At 44.4% G+C, this 18,345-nt stretch overlaps 1 protein-coding gene across 14 annotated transcripts in view; it reads right to left on the reverse strand.

Moving 5' to 3' along the window:
* The window catches only part of LOC127591266 (ankyrin-1-like), a 52,561-nt gene that overhangs the window by 4,293 nt on the left and 29,923 nt on the right, over window positions 1-18,345 (reverse strand). For 3 of the 14 annotated variants that reach the window (XM_052051204.1, XM_052051202.1, XM_052051201.1), the window contains 15 exons: window positions 17,371-17,525; window positions 16,905-17,116; window positions 15,963-16,167; window positions 15,731-15,827; window positions 15,257-15,485; window positions 14,487-14,615; window positions 12,797-12,916; window positions 12,630-12,714; window positions 11,230-11,304; window positions 11,018-11,149; window positions 10,634-10,792; window positions 9,017-9,088; window positions 2,541-3,186; window positions 1,538-1,793; window positions 312-368 (listed from right to left, as the gene is read on the reverse strand). In XM_052051204.1, coding sequence (XP_051907164.1) covers window positions 312-368; window positions 1,538-1,793; window positions 2,541-3,186; window positions 9,017-9,088; window positions 10,634-10,792; window positions 11,018-11,149; window positions 11,230-11,304; window positions 12,630-12,714; window positions 12,797-12,916; window positions 14,487-14,615; window positions 15,257-15,485; window positions 15,731-15,827; window positions 15,963-16,167; window positions 16,905-17,116; window positions 17,371-17,525 — 2,629 coding nt within the window. Of the gene's footprint in view, window positions 1-311; window positions 369-1,537; window positions 1,794-2,540; window positions 3,187-9,016; window positions 9,089-10,633; window positions 10,793-11,017; window positions 11,150-11,229; window positions 11,305-12,629; window positions 12,715-12,796; window positions 12,917-14,486; window positions 14,616-15,256; window positions 15,486-15,730; window positions 15,828-15,962; window positions 16,168-16,904; window positions 17,117-17,370; window positions 17,526-18,345 lie in introns of those variants that run through there. The other 11 variants (XM_052051209.1, XM_052051208.1, XM_052051207.1 and 8 more) reach the window with 10 other exon arrangements.

Raw genomic sequence — 18,345 nt, forward strand, 5'->3', positions numbered from 1 at the left:
CCACCAATCTGTATGTATACAGAATATATGTTGCTACGGTTGATTTATTTTCATGCTTAGTGTGCATTATCTGTGTTAAAATTTGGCCCCGTTTCAGTTAAAGTCTCTCTGTATACTGCATGTCTCAAGCAACTGTCAAAGATGTCATGTTTTGACATGTGGGTTCTTGTTTCCATTTTGAAGTCATCACTTTTTTTCACATTTTTAGACCAAGGGGACTTCATCGAACATTTTATTGTAAAGAAAAATTTTGGGTTGACTTCCTCTTTAATATGACAGTATATGATTTTGACGCATACAATTCCACTCACCTTTCGATTGAGAGTGCTCCCGCGTTCGTCAGCAGCACAGTCGTCTTTCTCCTCTCTCTGCATGAAGACATTATTTCAGCTATGAATACAGAAATTTCTTTTTAGGCAACAAGAAACGGTCATTTGAGATGTCTGGATAGGAAGAAAATGGCAGACTTTTACCCATGTGTTGAGCCTCGCAACACATTTTTCTGACTGTGGCGTCATCAAAATGACCCATTTTGATGAGAACTGTTCAATGAGACTCAAGTTATTGATGATCACATATGATCACATACTGCTGTGTTCAGAATAATAGCAGTGTTTTGTTATTGTTTTTTTAATGCGTCATATTCAGTTAAATTGAAATTACATACTAGTAGGGCTGAGCGATTATTCGATTTCAGTAACTACCACGAATTGATTTTTTTTTCAGGGTTCAACTTGATCCATCGTACAGTATGTGCCTCCAAGCTAAAAATATTTTGAGGTTGTCTGCCTCACCTGAAAAGTGTCTTTTTTTTTTACAAGATATAAAAAATAGTTTTCAGATCATCTGCAAAATGTATTTCATTTTTAATCATTATAGAATATGCAAGTTAAAGATCTACAAAAAAACTTGAGAAATGGTTTGAATGCCAGTGACAAGAAGTTATTCAAGTCAGTTTTATGACTGAAGTTATGGGATAACATGAAAACAAAAATCCTGTCACTGAGGCCAATCCAAGAATTGATTTCTTTTGAGGAGCATTTCCTCAAAATCAGGGGTGCCCAAGTGTGGCCCTCGAGAGCCGCTCTCCGACCTGTTTCAAACATCTCACTCCTCCACCAAACAGACTGGAAAGGGGCTCTCGAAGACCGGCCTTGGGCTCCCTGCTCTATGACATAAGGCAACGCAACCTCCTCAAGTATTTAAACTGATCCATGGCTCCTGGTATGGCATAAATCGTCCTAAAAGCATAGCATTAGAAACATTCCCATATAATTCATTCACTTTTCAAAACAAACTGCTGTTAATGTGAACACAACAGTATCTAACTACATGGCTGGCTTCTCATCACCTCATTTTAACCCTTTCAGGGACAGCGGTCACTACAGTGGACGGCTTATCGTGTTAACAGGTTACAGGGTGCATGAAAGGGTTAAAAAAAAAGTACAAACAACCAACCAACCAAAAAAAAGCAAACAAACATGGATCGGATGTTCCCACTCCAAAAAAAGCGGCGGCTCGTCGGCCTCAACCTGACCTTGCCCCGCCTCCACTCCTGTTCCCACGCACGCTCCCCTGTCTGCCGGTAAGAGAAGCCCAGCCCCTTGCCCCGCAGGAGGTGCTCACGCAGCACCTGTGAGTAAGCTGTGTCACACACCGGAGTCAGCAGAGCCTCCTGGGCGGCGTGCAGGCCTGGCGCGCTCTTGTTCCGTCCCGTTGATACTGAGCCCACCCAGCCCTGCAAGGAATCCTTGTCAGGTAGGTAAGGTTGAAAAGCTCCGCCCCCAACCAACCTAACATTGGGAGAGAGTAAAAGAAAGTGAGTAGTGGGATGAAGAGATATTTGGAGTAAGTCTATGAGGCCCATTCACACTGCCTAATTAGGATTGATGTTTTTTGTCCCCCCCCCCCACCCCCCTCTGGTCCTGTGTAGAAGTTACTGATAAGAATTGAGGGTGATGTATTTTGGCTGAGAGGCCATCCTGTGTTCACTCGGTGCTTACGGAGGGCTTCTCAATCGAATCAATCTTGCTCCAACATCTCCAGAACATGCATTGTGCACCAAACAAAGGAACTAGGTAGAACGAGACAAATTACAATCTGTGACTGACAACCATCCACCTATCAATGATCGCAAAGTAGATGCAAAAAAAAAAAAAACTTTTTTTTTTAAGTGGGACTTCTGCTTTTTGATCAAGAAAGTGCCACCTGCACTATTTTACTAAATCACAAAAGCTAATTTCATTTCTGACTCAGTAAAAAATAATTAGTTTAAAACCGGAACTTCACCTTCGACTCCAGTGAGGACAAACCGGACAGTTTCTCAGCATTGGAAAATGGTGACATGCAAGAAAAAAAAAGACCATATAAAGTAGTACTAGCAGAATCCTTGTAGTACCATAAATTCACAGAACTGAATGACCGTTTGCCATGTCATGTCCTGCCCCGATGGTTTGTGTGCAGATTGTGCTAGTGTGCCCCCGATGCGGCAATTTTCTGCAAAGGCAGTGTGAAAGGGGTCACAGTAAGAAGTGACATACCGGTTGTCTCCATTGTGCTCGCCCACTCGACTCAACGGAGACGCCTCAGCGTACATCTGCTGGCCTGTAACAACACAAATGCCTTCCACTGAACCAAGCCCTGCCCCGCCTCTTTTGGCTCCTCCTCCCCTCGCGGGAGCTTCCCCTCTCCTCCCGTCCGACCTCTGACCTCCCAGCTGGCCATTCAAGTTGACCTTGGGAACGGCGCCACTGGCTCTGACCCGGTCCCTTTCCGCCAGCGCGCCCACTGGCTCCAGTGGCGCCTCCTCCTCCTCAACCTCCCCTTCCTCCTCCTCCTCCTCCTCCTCTTCCTCCTCCAGCTCCATGAGGGAGCTGCTCGCCCCGCTCGCTCCGCTGCTCGGGCGGCCCAAACTGCAGGGAAGGGAGAGCGTGGCGCCCTCCGAGTCGTCCGCTCGGCTGCTGCCATCCAAAGAAGAGTCTTCCACCGTAACCAGCGAGGGGCTGAGCCCCGTTGGCCACACGTGGACGTCCGACATCTCCATCAAAGTGTCTTCTTCTGTGGCGGCGATGGGGGCGCACTCCAGACTGGATACTTCCTGCCAGTAGGGCTCTGCACCAAGAGGAGAAGGCAAACTGTATTGCATGGAGGCCGGAGACAGCAGCTCCTCCTGAACCAGCCCATAACCTGGAGGGACGACAGGGGCAACACAAGAGAAAGACTAACACCATGCAGGCACAGCCAGGCAAGTATGGGGAGGTGATGGGGAGGGAGCAGGAGTGTTTCTCGTCAAAGATCTAAGGCTTTCCTTCCACCGATCAGTACAGGTCATTTCAGATTGGTACCAATTTGGGTGCTACCAACTATGTGACTGCGCACTGGAGTTGTCCAGGACCACTTTTTAAACCATCATTTGGAAGTAGACCAACCCAAAAGACAAATCGGGTTGGTGATTGGATGAGAGAAAATTGACTGGAAAGAAAATCAAAGATTCCCACACAAAAAAGGCAAATTACCGCAAGGTGCCATTTTTTGGCAGGTTACGTCAAGCATGTGGCGGATGCAGTTATCGCCTTGATCAGGGTTTACAGATCCAAACCGCACCATACTGACGTGAACTGTACCGATTCGTGCAAATGTGTGTGGGGCTCAACCCTGTCCCAATAAATCTGCGAAAGCCTCGAGTTAGCCTTAATCTGTATTCAGAATTTAAATAGCCAGATTAAAAAGACACAACGGTACTCTGACACCAGCAAGTTTCAAACCGCACATCCTTCAGAGTATTCTGACAATGTGACATATACATTATTTATCCCCAAATGGCTGTGAAACTGTTTCAAGAAATGCTGGAAAGAAAGTTACCGTAGGTTCGTGTCATTGGGACACGGTGAGTGAGTTTGAGGGCAAAGGTAAAAGGGTTTAGTGAGTCATCAGTCTCTGTGACAACATGAGGCTATGACTGTCAAAAGAATGTCGAAATGCAACATAGCGGACCAAACTAAGATGAAAAGAAAGTGTTTGTTATTGGGTTGGCACGATATTTGGTCATCTTCAAACATTTGGAGGAATCCTCTGCTGTATCGTCTCGGCAACTCAGGCAGCATTGTAACTCAGGCAGCATTGTTAGTATCGTTCCAACCCATCGAACACACCCCATAGTGGGAGACAATGCAAAGTCACTGCCAGTTTCTGCTGCCCCCGCATTCTCAAAAACTAGCCGTGCATACATACATACTAAGTCTCCTCAAACATGCCATCACACACACACACACACACACGCACACGCACACACACACACACACACACACACACACACACACACACACACACACACACACACACACACACACACACACACACACACACACACACACAAGACAAAGCAGTCACACACTGGCTTAGCATTTGATAAGGGATACCTATTAGAGGCGTTCGTTCATCTAAATATCTTGCACACTAAGTCTAGGCCAGAGGTGGGTAAACTACGGCCCACGGGCCAAATCTGGCCCATTGGTCTTTTTAATCCGGCCCGCCGAAGGTTGGTACACAATTAAGGTTCGATGTCAACGACTGCATTCATTCCATTTGGACTTGTAATGACAGGCATTTCAACGCCAGGTGGCACAGTTACTTGAAGTTGCAGAGCATAGGGAGGAAGGGGGAGACGATACGGAAGCTCAAAGTAGCGCCAAGTCAAGCAAATCCCGTTCGATTACGACGGAATAATGTAATCTTAAAAGTCTGAAAAACGTGCCATAAAATGCTAAATACTTTTTAAAGAAAGAAATCCAATTAATATGTTGAATTTAGTTCACCCTTTTGATCTGGCCCTTCATAATATTTTCTGGTTCTCATTTGGCCCTATGCAAAAAATAATTGCCCACCCCTGGTCTAGGCTCTCCAGACATGGTCAAAAAAAAGATGCTGGAGGCTCAAGGGGAAGTCAGCTTGAAATTCTCAAGGAAAAATGATTTGTGCGGGTCTTTTTGGAATGACAAAAGTCATTTGGCTATGGACGATAAGAATCGTGTTGAACAGCGATTCGTGCCTCGACATTCCAATGGGGGAGTCGGAATTCTGGGTCAATTTCATTGAGCCCTGTATGAACAATTCAGGCTATTAAGCGGCGGATAGATTTTCTTGGCACGATTGTCACAAACTACTTTGTTAAATGTGACAAAGGGGTCACTGGGCTTAAACGGACGACAATGTCACAGGGGTCTCGCCGCAATAGAGAAGCTTTGGGATGTTCCGGGGAAGAATATTGTTGGAGAAAATGACAGTAATTGCCACATTTATATGTGGGAAATAGGCCCATTCTGGCACCTTTTACAAAGAGTGATGGTGACATGCAGCTGTAACTGGGTGCAATTTCACACAGCTTCACACGTTCAGATCGTGATGCCCGCTGCACATCGAGCGACGCGACCAAACTGGATTTGAATTGAGATCAATCTACACTTGGCGACTCTCCCTCGGATACATCTGGCGATTGGCCCTCACGCACATTTCGACTCACCGCTAAACTGAAATCTTTGATGTTCTTATTGGGAAGCGACATTCTTGAGGAACCACATACAATACACGACTGAGTTTTTCTTGTTTTTTTTTTTTTTTTTAATTGAACCACAAACAACATGTCGTGATTGTCGAGGAAAAAGTGGATTTCCCCAGCCAAAGTTGCTATACTGTATTATAATAATACAAAGAGATGAAAAGGAGTGAGTGTGACTATTAGGGAGGCTGCTGGAAGTGGTATCCTCATTCATTGACTGCACTTGTGATTTTAGGACAGAGGCTACACACGCTTTGCTTTTTAGCGACAGGTATGGATGAAATGATACATTTTTGAAAAACACTATGTACTGCATACGATGTACTGATCGGCTTGGCGGAAGCTGGCTCGACCTCACCCAGGAACGTCATTTGGTTGCACAAAATCATGTGATGCACTATGGCACTTTTCATTGGCCGTAACAGGCGACGAGCTGCCAAAAGTCGGCCACTACTGAAAACCACTGACAGATCTCGGTACATTTCAGTCACACACAACCTTGTCGCTTGGTGTGTGGTGGGTCTTGGATGCATGACAACGTCAGCTAACGTCTGGCGTGACATCAATTATATCTCACATTCACACACACAAGCGGTCTGTGCCTTTTTACAGCTCTGGTATGACCTCTGGAAATCTCCAAAATCTAATAGTGGGTTCCACGTTTACACAAGTTTCCTGTCAGCATACGCAACATGGATCAAATTTTGCAGACACCTGGCTATTCTGGCAATAGCAGCTCATTCAGTTAGCAGGTTATGGGACACGTGTGGCTCGAAAGCAACCTCAGAGAGGCCCAAAAGCAGCTGCTGCGGAGTTAGCGGGACTTGGGTCTGGTGAGTATAACATAAAAACATCTTTCACGATCACTGGCTAGTTTTTTTTTTCAAAACCCCAATATTATCACCAGAATAATGCAGTGAACCCACAATGCATTGTGCTGTTGAGGAGACGCGTTTGAAAGGTTGCAAACCTTTAATTTATTATTTTTTTGTTTATTGTTGTATCTATGATATTTGCTCCATGTACACCACTTTGTATACAGCGGGGGTTGTTTTAAAGTGCTCTATAAACACAGTTGAGTTGAGTTTTTCAAGGATAACTCGAAATCAATCCCGTCATTCCACAGCCGTCTACGTGGTTTCAATCCCATGATTGTTTGTTGAGTGAAGCAAGACAACAAGACAATCAAAGCACGGATTCTCGTTTTCACTTGTGGACACAGCAACTAATCATCCAGCTGCCAAAAGGAGGATTTGCTACTTGTCAGATGCCGATAACACTGCTAGCTAACATCAATCAATGCCATGCTTGCATTTGTGCATTCCGGCTGCCGCTTGAAAATGGGGAAAATTCGCTAATAGAGACATTTTCGGGGTCGGGGGGGAGGGGCATTTTGTTTACAAGCAACTGAAAACTCAATTTTCTGTACTGCATCCACCTCAATGTTTTGATTGGTTTTGACAGGTGATTCACCAAAGGGGGAAACGGTTTTAAAGTCAAAATGTTTGGCGCCGATGACGAAGATTACAATCTCTAAGTGTCATGATTAAATCTATGCCCAACGAAACGTCATTGCGGTACACACAGTGTCACGCTGATCAGTTGCTAGATGTATGGATGAAAACCTAACCGACGAATTACCTTGCAGAGTCATCAATGAAATGTATGCATGTATGTGTGTGTGTGTTTCTGGGATGCTGCGGGGCCCAGGAGGATGACAAATGACTTCAGAATGTGAGGTGGCGATGGAGGAATGGATCAGAATTGGAATGAGCATGAGAATGACGAATGCGTTTGACACTTTTCCCACGCAGGTGTCGGAGGCACGGGACGGGGGCAATACGGTGCGACAGAAATCAACCACGACACAAAGACTGTCATCACAAAATGGGAAAAACGAAATACAAATTGCACAGCGTTCAGTCACCGCAGTCACACCCAGTTCGACTGATATTGGAATACGAATGCAGACAAACACGGTTGAGCTAACAGGTGAAAATCATCACAAGCAGATCACGCTAACACAATGATGACTGTTTTCCATCAAACCTGGGCAAAACATTGTGTCACAAAACGGGAAATCTAAAATGAAACTATTGATTCTTCTTACATACTGTACATCACGTTCATAATTGTGTATACATGGAAGCTCGATTGTCAAACACCTTAACTCATTCAGTACCATCCAATTCTGCACCAAGTCTGAAAAGACGTTTAAAAATGTCTTTGGGAGTGAATGAGTTAAAGGCGGCATATTTGGAACTTGATCAGAATGTTCAGACTTGACTTCAAAGTCTGACATACTGCATTGTACCACACCTAATTTCTTTCCACCATATTTTCTTTTTACGGTTTGTGAAACAAAAAAAAAACCCAAAAACTTTTGCCCATGAATGAAAGAGAAGGCGTCACAGTCACCTTGCATGAACATTATCTGCTGCACAGCACACTTCATGTGTCACAGGGGCTCCTCAAAAACACACCTCTGATGTCACAGAAAAAGAAAAGCCACATTTTGTCTGTTAATAAAGCATTAATGTCAAAATACATCGACGAAACAGTTCCAAGACATTGCACACAGTGAAGGAGACCTAATAAAGCCAAAGCACGGCATGCAGATTTTAAACCACGCCCACACCTCTCTCACACACACACACACCTGTTTGCGTTCCCTAAAAATGCACAATCATTCAGGCACATCGATCCTTGCGATACATGATCATGCGGCATGCCCTGCATGCACAAACTGTTGAAGACACACAGAGCTGGACTGAGAGAGGCGGAGGAGGGGGTCCCCCCCCACTCAACTGAATGAGGAAGGAGCGCAGGGGGAATTTAATGACAAGAGAGTGGAGGAGTAGGAGGAGGAGGCCCAGAGGTTCAACATAAGGCCACATGGGGTCAGAGGTCGGACAGGAAGAGCTGTGAGGAAGAAGAGCAGGTGACGAGAGGAGGAAGAGGCAGCAGATATGACATGTCGTAGATTCGGAGATCAGGAGAGCGAAAAGAGAAAGAGGCTGAGCAAAAGACAAATGCAGATCTCTGTCTTGTTCTCAGGCAAAGAGAGAAAGAGGAATAGAAACAAGGTATGAAGGCCCAAAGCACACCGTCTTCCGTGTACTGGTGCCACTTTTGACTCGTGGATTCATCCCAGACACACACGCACACATAAACTAAAAAATAAAAAAAAGACAAGTACAAAAAAAACATTTTCAAACATTCCTCATTCAGAAAATTGTGTCTAAAAAATGTTAAGTAGCTTACAATCAAAAAGGGGAGATAGGTAACCTTTGTTTCTCATGTATGGGCTGTGAAAAAGAATGACTGGTGCTCCAGTGAGGCGGAAAGGTTGACGTGCATGCTGCTACAGAGAATGAGACCATTCCTCAGACCCCCGGACGGCATCCTCCGAGAGTCATTAGCAGACCACCATGCAGCCCCGACTTCCATCCTTCCACTTACCCCTCCTGAAAAACGGGGGTCTAATAACTCGTGGCTTGTGCACCAGGCGCGATGGCCTTGTGTCCGTAACCTCTTGTGAAGCAACAGAGATAAGGTGAAAAAAAATAAAATAAAAATTAATTTTAAAAATTGCTTTTACCCAGACTCAAGGGAAGGGTTGCAGGCGTGTGAAAGAAAAAAATAAAATAAAATAAAAACACAGCTCACCATGACCGCCTCAAGGCTTTTGAAGACTGTGAGCAATGTGGAGGTAGAGTTCACTTCCAATATATTAAAGCAAATAGGCACCCAGATCAGTAACATTAAACTCAAAGATGATGTATATTTTTTAACCGAGTTAAAAATGACAAATTGGTGCTTATTGCTATTTTTACTTCCACTAAAGCAAATGAAAGACGATTTTCACCAGTGTGGGTTCATTTATTCATTTTCCAAACGAATATGGACGCCACCTTTTGTGTCATTAAGTTTGGTCTTTGGTCTGCAATCTCAGAATTAGGTTTGGGGTGGGCATTTTATGGCCCGTGGCCAAATTCGCTCTTTAATCCGGTCTGCAAAGCATTCACGCCTTGTAATATTTGTTGCATTAGTGAAAAACATATTTTTCCCCTCAGATTTCCACGAAGTGAGTTATTTTATTTTTTTATTAATTAAGTTTGTTTTCATTTATCTCATTGAATAATTGTTTTTACTGATTCATTTATGTATGCATTGAATATTTTATTCACACAGAGACACGCACACAGTGCAATGGTCTAAGTCACAGCTCAATTTCAGTAAGTGCAAACCCCCCCCCATAAAATATACCCATAAAAAATACTTAAATTGATATAGAAAACGTTTTTGAAATATATATATAAATCTCAAACAAACAAAAACGACAAAAGGCAAAATGAACAATATGGTATTTGCAAAATGCATAATTTATTGTATTAAATAACTGGTTAAGTAATTAAAATTACACTATAAATAATACAATTAAAACTTTCCATTTAAAATTTAACAATGAATTATTTTCTTACTGAAATGAAATATTTTACAAATGGTCCGTGTTAAAAATCTATACTTTGGAACACAATTAAAAGATTCCATTTAAAATTGAACAATTAATTATTTTATTTCTAAAATTAAATATTTTACTTATGGCCACTGTTAAAAATCTATACTTCTGATGAGTCCCCATTTGGGTCTTTTATTTTTTACAAATATCGATTCATTTCAAGTGTTGAAAATGTCTTGAAATGTTAGTGGTTCAACAAAAGTGTTGCTCTTGGAAATGAGAACATAACTCCCGACGGCAGCAATAATTTACATGCACATTTGATATTTTAGCTCATCAAAAAAATGCCCTGCCTCATCTGTCTGTTTTATACGAAATATGACCTTTGACCACAAAAGTTTGCCTACCCTTGGGTTTTTAGTCATAGTTGCACTACTCTTATTTGTACAAGTAGCAGTCGGATAAAAATAAACATAGCGCTGGGGTTTGGCCATAAATGTTGGCCTTGCAGGAATACCGGAGGCAGCAAACTAATACCGCACAGTATACATTCATGTCTCTTTCTTAATGAGCAATTTTTCATCTGCCCTTTGTGTGTCGGTGTGGGTGTGTCGTACCATTGATGGTACCGGGCGACAGCAAGGTGGAGTCTCGATCGCCCAGTCGGCAAGCGCCCTCCTCTGAAGAGCCGGGCGCCAGTTGTGTAGCCTGAGCCTCCAGGGAGCTTACGATGTCTGCACGGTCAATGTTCTTCAAAGCAGTGTACAGACTCTCCACTGGGGGTCGGGGGGATATTGTGTGTATCAGAACCATCTTATCACCAACCTCCGTTTACACAGTAGTAAAGCCATAACAGTACGTATTTGTTTGAAAAACACTCAATCATGTCGCCTGACCACCTAAAAAAAAAAAATCATTGCGCAATATTTGTACCCTCGAAACATCTCAAGTCAGGACTGTTATAAACCGAGGACCCGCTGTATTAGGAAAGGCGGACATACTCTTTGCCCTCTTGCCCTCTCTAGCAACCCAGAGGTTGAGCAAGGCGAGGCTCTGGTCCAGCAGAGAGTTGGGGTTCTCCACGCGGATCCTGTTGATGTCATCGACGCCAAACTGAAGCTCTCGTGCCAACTCTGAGCGGAGGAATGCCGAGTCAATAAAAAGCGCGCAAACAGTGATCGGGCACTCACGTGGTTCTTTTTGAGTGACACACCTGCCCAACTTAAACCCAGTTGCTCCGATATGATGTTGATCTTGACCTCAGTCCTTTCCATTGCATTCACTGTGGCTGAAGACATGAAAATCGAATCAACTTAAAAACTCGGGGAAACTATGAGGCACACACATGAGGATGCACAAGCATCCGACAGATGAGCTGCATTATATTCCCCGCTCACAAAGATCTTCAGTTTGGAGGTATTATTGTCATGTGACAAATTTCAATGTCTTTATAATTGGGGCCAAAGGGACAAAGCGGAGGTGCTGCAAGAATGTCGCCATGTCGCCGACTGGTTTTATGTTTTTAATGAGTAAATGCGTCTGAAATAATATTATTTGAATCTACAATTTGTATTTGTTTATATATTTTTCATTATTTTTACCATTTGTTGATTTAACTTTTGTTTTTTATCCAGGTAATTGAGAAGATATTCTCTATTATTTGTGTTGTACGCTTTCTGTTCAATGTCATCTACGTTTCAGCTGCCGTTGCTTCTACAGCGGTTCATTATTGCGTTGACAAGGCTTGAGGCCTGAGCACAAAAAACAAAAAATTCGACAAAATATATATATAAAACTCTAGAAATAGGTGAATTTGCAAACAGCAAATATGCAGCACACTGTATTATATTCACTAAAACAGTTTATATGTGCATTTCATCTCCTGTCCTGGATATCATTTTATGGTGGGGTTCCAAATCAGTGCAAACGAGTTTCCATGAAATTTGTTTCCAGTCATCCTTACCTGCACACAACCACTGCTCTGAAAGGAAGGAAATAAGCAATCACGTTGACATCAGATGGACGGACGCATTCAGGTGCCAGTCCCAATAATCATTTAAACATTCTGTACCCAGAAGTGCATTGTAGCTGCGCCGTGTCCAAAACAGACAGAAAAGGCCTTGCTCCAGAGAACCACTTCTGTCCTCCAGCAGCAATAAATCGTGAGGTAATTACTGGGGCTCAGTAAAAGAGCTCCTCTGTCTTACTCCACTGCGAGGTCCTGCCCATTACCAGAGCTAAGCTAAAGAGCTATCTGCCGCCATGCCAGTGGAAATCGCAGTGGAGACACTAGCGCCATGCAAACCAATATCACAGGAGTCATTCGTCGGTTCCAGGGCACCCAGAAAGGCAAGCAAACCAGGTGCCGCAGAGCCTTCGGATGGGTCGGGGGGCATCTTTTGGCACACGTTCAATTCAATTTTCCTCAACTGCCCTGCGAAGAACTTTGGGGAGGTACGGAAGAGCGGTACGTTACATCCAAGGCTCAGTCGTTTGTGCCATGCGTGCAGAGTGGGGAGCAGAGAGCTTTGAGTAAAAGACGGTGCAAGACTTAGTGCCCATCTCCACTGTGGATATTTCAGGAGACGGCTGCGGGTAAGAGAACGAACTCACCCAAACTGGGCTCATTCAGAGCACTGTAGCGCTCCCTCAGGGCGAGAGGTGTTAAAGTTCTCCTGCGTTCTTCACTTCCGACAACCTAGGAAAAAAAAGAAAGAAATAACACAACTCAACAGACAGCCTCCGAGTTCAGGCGCAATGTGCACACACGAAGGTCTCGCCTTGATGCAGGGTGGCATTGCTATGTTGAGGTTGCATAGCACATGCTGAGCATCCTCATACTTGGTGCACTTTCGCAGGAAGGACAAAAACCCTGTGGCATCCTTGTTGCTGTCTCTGACCTAACAGATGCAAAAGGAGTAAGGCGGTAGAGAAGGACAGAGAGTGGAATCCAGAAGAAGTGGAGAAAGCAGTATGGGAGGTGAAAGAGAAAATAGGAGCAAAGAGAAGAGGAAGGGCAGAAGAAAGAAGAAAAAAAATCAAATCAAAGCCGACATGAGACCCCACCACAATGTCGCAGGCACGTGGCGCAGTCGTAACACGGGGGCCAGAAGCAGGGGGTGGAAGCAGTCCACAGGCAGTGCGAGAGGGTGACATTTACCTGCACGCTTTACCTGGACGCCTGTCAGACCAGACAGTTAGAGAGTGACCGCCAGAAAGAGAAAGAGAGACAGTGAGACAGACACAAACAGAAAGGCGAGGCCGCAAGATTGCGAGGAACGTGAGGGAGTCGTGGCACATGCAGACGCGCTCGCAGGAGAGTCGCCGCAAACAAACGGAAGCTGCGCATGTGTCTGGTGCTCAAACAGTACAGCAATCACCGTGACACAAAGACACACATTGCAAACTCAAGAAACAAATCACCAGGATATCAGAACAACATCAATATTGTCAGGAACAACCCCCCCCCCCCCCCGAAAAAAAAGCCCAAAACAGAAGTGATATGACCAACAGACCAAAAAGGCCACAGACCAGTAACAGACAATTATCATGATACATATAATCTATAGGATGACAGAGCTTGACATATGTGAGACGAGTTTGTCATGACATTATTATGTCATGAATAATGTTTTGGCAATTATACGAAACACTGAAGAACGACTCAAAGGACGACTCTCTAAATGCATAAATAACAATAAGGGCCCAACTTCCGTTCCGTCTAACTGTGCGCATGGCTGGAGTTTTGTTTCTTTTGGTATTGTTTGTAGACGGGCGCCCATTTTGTTTGTAGACTGCGCAGAATGGGCGTCTGCGCAGTTTTGGGTGTGAGCACAGTTGACTTGATTCACTCCCCTCATTAACTTTAAATGCAGCTCACGGTCTACATAGTGGAAGCATAATAGATTTGCTGAAGTCCGTGCACGAGATCGGAGCACTTCAAGAACTTTTATAAGCAACTGTGAGAAGATCTCCACTTGCTGATTATGTAAAGATGGCTGCTAGGAAGTGCGCAGTTGGAGAGCGCACCTTCCACCCCCGATCGTGCGTCTGTGTGTGTGTGTGACTGTGAAAAAGAATTAAGATGACTACAGAAATTGGATTAATTTACAGAAGTTAAGTGAAACCTCTTCATTTGTATGCGGGATTGTATTATGCTTCTGCCCGATGGCAAGTCATGCACACCAGAAGGAACTGCTATGAATTAATCATGAGGCAGCGACCGTATAAGTCTTAAATTCTATTTAATTATGTGATTCATGTATGCTTCGATAAAGTACATTAGTACTGTGCTCCTTTTAAACTTAATATCCCAAAAGATGTGACAGCGAACAGACCCAAAATCACCATAGGAGGCTTTGGGGAGGGTCAGCCGAAGCACAGCAGAAGAAGTGATTCGGTCAACGCAGGCAAATTCACTCTACAACATGAACACAACACCGTAATTTAAGTGCCTTTCTAGTCACAAACCTTGACAGAAACGGGCAGCCGGTTATCCCTGAAGGCCTGGAAGCTGAAGGTGCGAGGCTGCTGTGTGGCTTTCCTGATTGGCACCAGGTTCCCGGAGCATTCCAGATGCAGCGGCATACCCTCCATTAGCTTAAAAAAGATATATGCAAATAAAAAATGAGATGACGTCTAAGAACCAATCAACCAAGAAGTTAAACACACACAAAAAAAGGATTTTATCAGAAAATGTATTCTCAGCCCTCTTAGTCCTCAGTAGCTCAATTAGTGCCTAGTCCGCAGACCTGAGGGTGCGTAGGAGCGCAGAGAGGTAAGATGCAGCGAGGCCATTGAAAGATTTGAAAACAAATAATCTGATCTTTTTTGTTTGAACGACTTTATGTCTCAAGCCAGCAGGAAATGGCGCCAGGCTACTACTCGGTCAGTTGCTTAGCAACCAGCGCCAATTATAGACATGCTAGTGCCTGGCTGCCATCCTGTACATCACAGAAATCTAAGTGCAGTGTAACAAGGGCACCGTGGGGTGCTTGCCATATTTTATGCATTCGGGTTATCAATTTAACTGAAAAAAATCCACAATGAATATTGCTGGAATCCCACAAAAATATTTTCAATGCATTTGTTAGCAAGTGACATCAAAATATTCAGGATTAAATTAGAATTTTAAATGTTCTGAACATCAGATTGAAGAAACGCTGCTGAATTGGACACATTTAACTTCTCGGTGCAGTTCCACTGCGACGCTAAAGATTCTTTTTCGACTGAGCACTGACCTCGATGTCTCGACTCCGTGCCACTTCGGTGAAGTTTTCGTGCAACTCCAGCGTCTTGTCCATCTTGTCATCGGTCATGCAGTAACAACGCAGGCGTCCTTCCCGCGCCTCGTTCATCTTTGCAAAGATGACAAACTTTGCCATGTAAGGCACGGCCATCAGTTCCCGGTACAAAAGGTTGGCGAAGGTCACGGCCTCTGCCGTGCGGGGACAATCTGCGAGCCAGAACCTGTGGTAAAAGCAGCAAAATCAGAGAAAACAGATTGCAGCCATTGAACTGGGGAGGGGCGGGGGCTGTGAGGTTCTCAATTTTTTTTTGTCATAATTTTATTTCCTGCCTTAACGTTTCATTCCCATGATGTTCGATGATGACATTTGAATTATGAGGGTATCATTAGACGGGACCTGGAACTCCAAATTTTGAGAACCCCTTGCAATAAATCTATGAAGTGAATGTGACAAGGGAGCTCACACCTTGCAGAGACGTTCGTTGTAAAATTGGCACAGCTGTTTGCATACATCAGCTTGGTTGTTCCGGTGATGTCCTCCCACTGAGCAGGTGCTGTCCCACCTGAGACGCGACAAGCACACAGCGTCATTCATGCCCTGTTAACCTTCTTCACCCCATTTGACGCATTTCTCAATGTAAGAAAGGCCGAGTCATTCCAATGTCATTCCAAAGGAAAAAGTTAGTTGGGTCAACTACCAATGACACTGCAGAGGAGGCGCAGGCTGGTGGTGTCACCCTCGCCGGCATCACGAGGGCTCTCACGCCAGGACGGCGGGAGCGGAATACGCAGTCCGATTGGACGGTGAAATTTGCGCCTGCGTGGTTCGATTGTGACCACGGGACTGAAGGTCGCCTGGTTGCCGAGTTGTCGAGTCAGCAACTCATCGGGGATGGGCTGGGCCTGAGAGGATGAGAGGACGAGCTGATAAAAAGGCTTTGGAATAAAGATCCTTGAACAGAAGAGGTGTATGTCATTGGAAATACCGTGTACCAAAAAACATCAATTATCTCGACGTAAGATTAGGAAAATAGAAAGAAAAAAAATCTGCAAAAAAGGAAGCAAAATATGCTTTTTAACTTGAACATCAAAACGCCCGCCATACTCACACATGCAACCAACTTATAAGTCATTTCAGATCAGTGCATCAGCTCAGTCAGTGTGGCTCACAACTTAAATCAAGGAACTGAGGAGTGAAGAATGGCTGGATAAAAGAAAAAACAAACAGAAACAGAAAGAAAAGCGTAAAAGCAAAGCCGATTTCAGACACATGCCGTTGCCAGTAATCAGTAATGTGACAAACAATGAGGGGAAAAAAATGTACAGTGAATTGACAGAAACAGAACTGGTCATATATCACAATACGGGTGCATGTCAAAAAATTTAAAATTTTTAATTGGTTAAAAAAAAAAAAAAAAACTCATCCAGACCGGACGCATTTTTTTTCATAATATATAAATTAAAACATGTTTTTTTCTTCTGAAACATGAATGAATGAATGAATGGTGAATTTGAAGTTTTCGTTAGCTGCACGCGTTTAAGCTAATCATCACAATTATACACACAAAAAAGTTTCCTACAACTTGATAGAGAAGCACCTCGACGTTTCAAGTCATCTCAATGTGCAAGTCGCTATTTACCTGCAGTCCCAGTCTCACTCTTTTGGTGACAGCCGTCTCGGGAAAAATGGCCTCAACGTGGGGCACCAGTTTACTGCTCAGACGACCGCCCTCTGGACCAATCAGATCGCTCTCTTGCTGAATGCGGGAAACCACGGCAAAGTACAGTGGGAAGTCAGTGGAGATGATCCGACGAATCCGTTTTTTTTCCAACTCCTCTTGACTTTCGAGGTCTACGGATAGATAGAACATTACATTTAAAGGGGACGACGAGGAAGAGGAGATGAATGGGGGCAAGGGCGAGTGTCAGAGAAGGTTACAAAGAAAGTTAATGGTGCATAATTTACTTCAAGTGGGGTAAAAAAAAAGTGCACTCATAAAACTATTCACTCTCAATGTCCCTGTTTTATATTTTAACACCATAAATCACAATAAAGGCTATGTCTTCTTCAAGTGTCTCGTGGAAGGCGTTTCCCATCTTGCTAACCTTCATCCATGCCATTCAGGATGGTTTCCAGCACTTCATCGCCGTAGCGATTCCGGTGTTCTTTCCAGACGGAGCCGTTCTCACTACGGAGGACCACGAGCTCGCGGTCCCCTCGAGCCAGTGAGGCAAAGTGTGGGATCTCCACGATAACTGGCCTGTGAATTAATAATAATACCGCATATCATCATTAGCAACTTCACAGTCATTAAAAAAAGAGAAATTGACATTTCCTAACAGTACATTAATCAAACCTTTTTAAAAAAAATTTTTTTAAGCCCCTCCGAACCACCCTCCCCCACGACTGTCCTAAACTACTTCAGAAATGACAGAACTGATTTTACAATTTGAATGCCCAGATTAGCAGCAATAATTCATCCATCCATCCATCCATTTATCGCAGCTTAGCCGTGGTCGGGTCGCAGGGGCAGCAGCTTTATTCGGGAAACCCAGACTTCCCTCTACCCAGCCACTTCTTCTAGCTGTTCCCGGCGGGTCCCGAGGCGTTCCCAGGCCTAGGTGGGTGACATAGACTCTTCAGCGTGTCCTGGGTCGACCCCGGGGTCGAGTGCCAGTGGGACATGCCCGGAACACCTCAACAGGGAGGATGCCCGAGCCATCTAATCTGGCTCCTCTCGATGTGGAGGAAAAGCGGCTGGACTCCGAGACCCTCCCGGATGACCGAGCTTCTCACCTTATCCCTAAGGGAGAGCCCGGACATGCTGCGGAGAAAACTCACTTCGGCCGCTTGTATCCGGGATCTCGTTTTTTTTCGGTTTGTGGCCATAGATGAGGGTTGGGATGTAGATCGACCGGTAAATTAGATCTTCGCCCTTTGGCTTTATTACGACAGACCGATGCAAAGTCCGCATCACGGCAGACACTGCACCGATCCAACTGTCGATCTCTCGCTCCCTCCTGCCCTTACTCGTGAACAAGACCCCAAGAAACTTAAACTCCTCCACTTGGGGCAAGGTC

This window comes from Hippocampus zosterae, chromosome 18, assembly GCF_025434085.1.
Source record: "Hippocampus zosterae strain Florida chromosome 18, ASM2543408v3, whole genome shotgun sequence".
Lineage (NCBI taxonomy): Eukaryota > Metazoa > Chordata > Actinopteri > Syngnathiformes > Syngnathidae > Hippocampus > Hippocampus zosterae.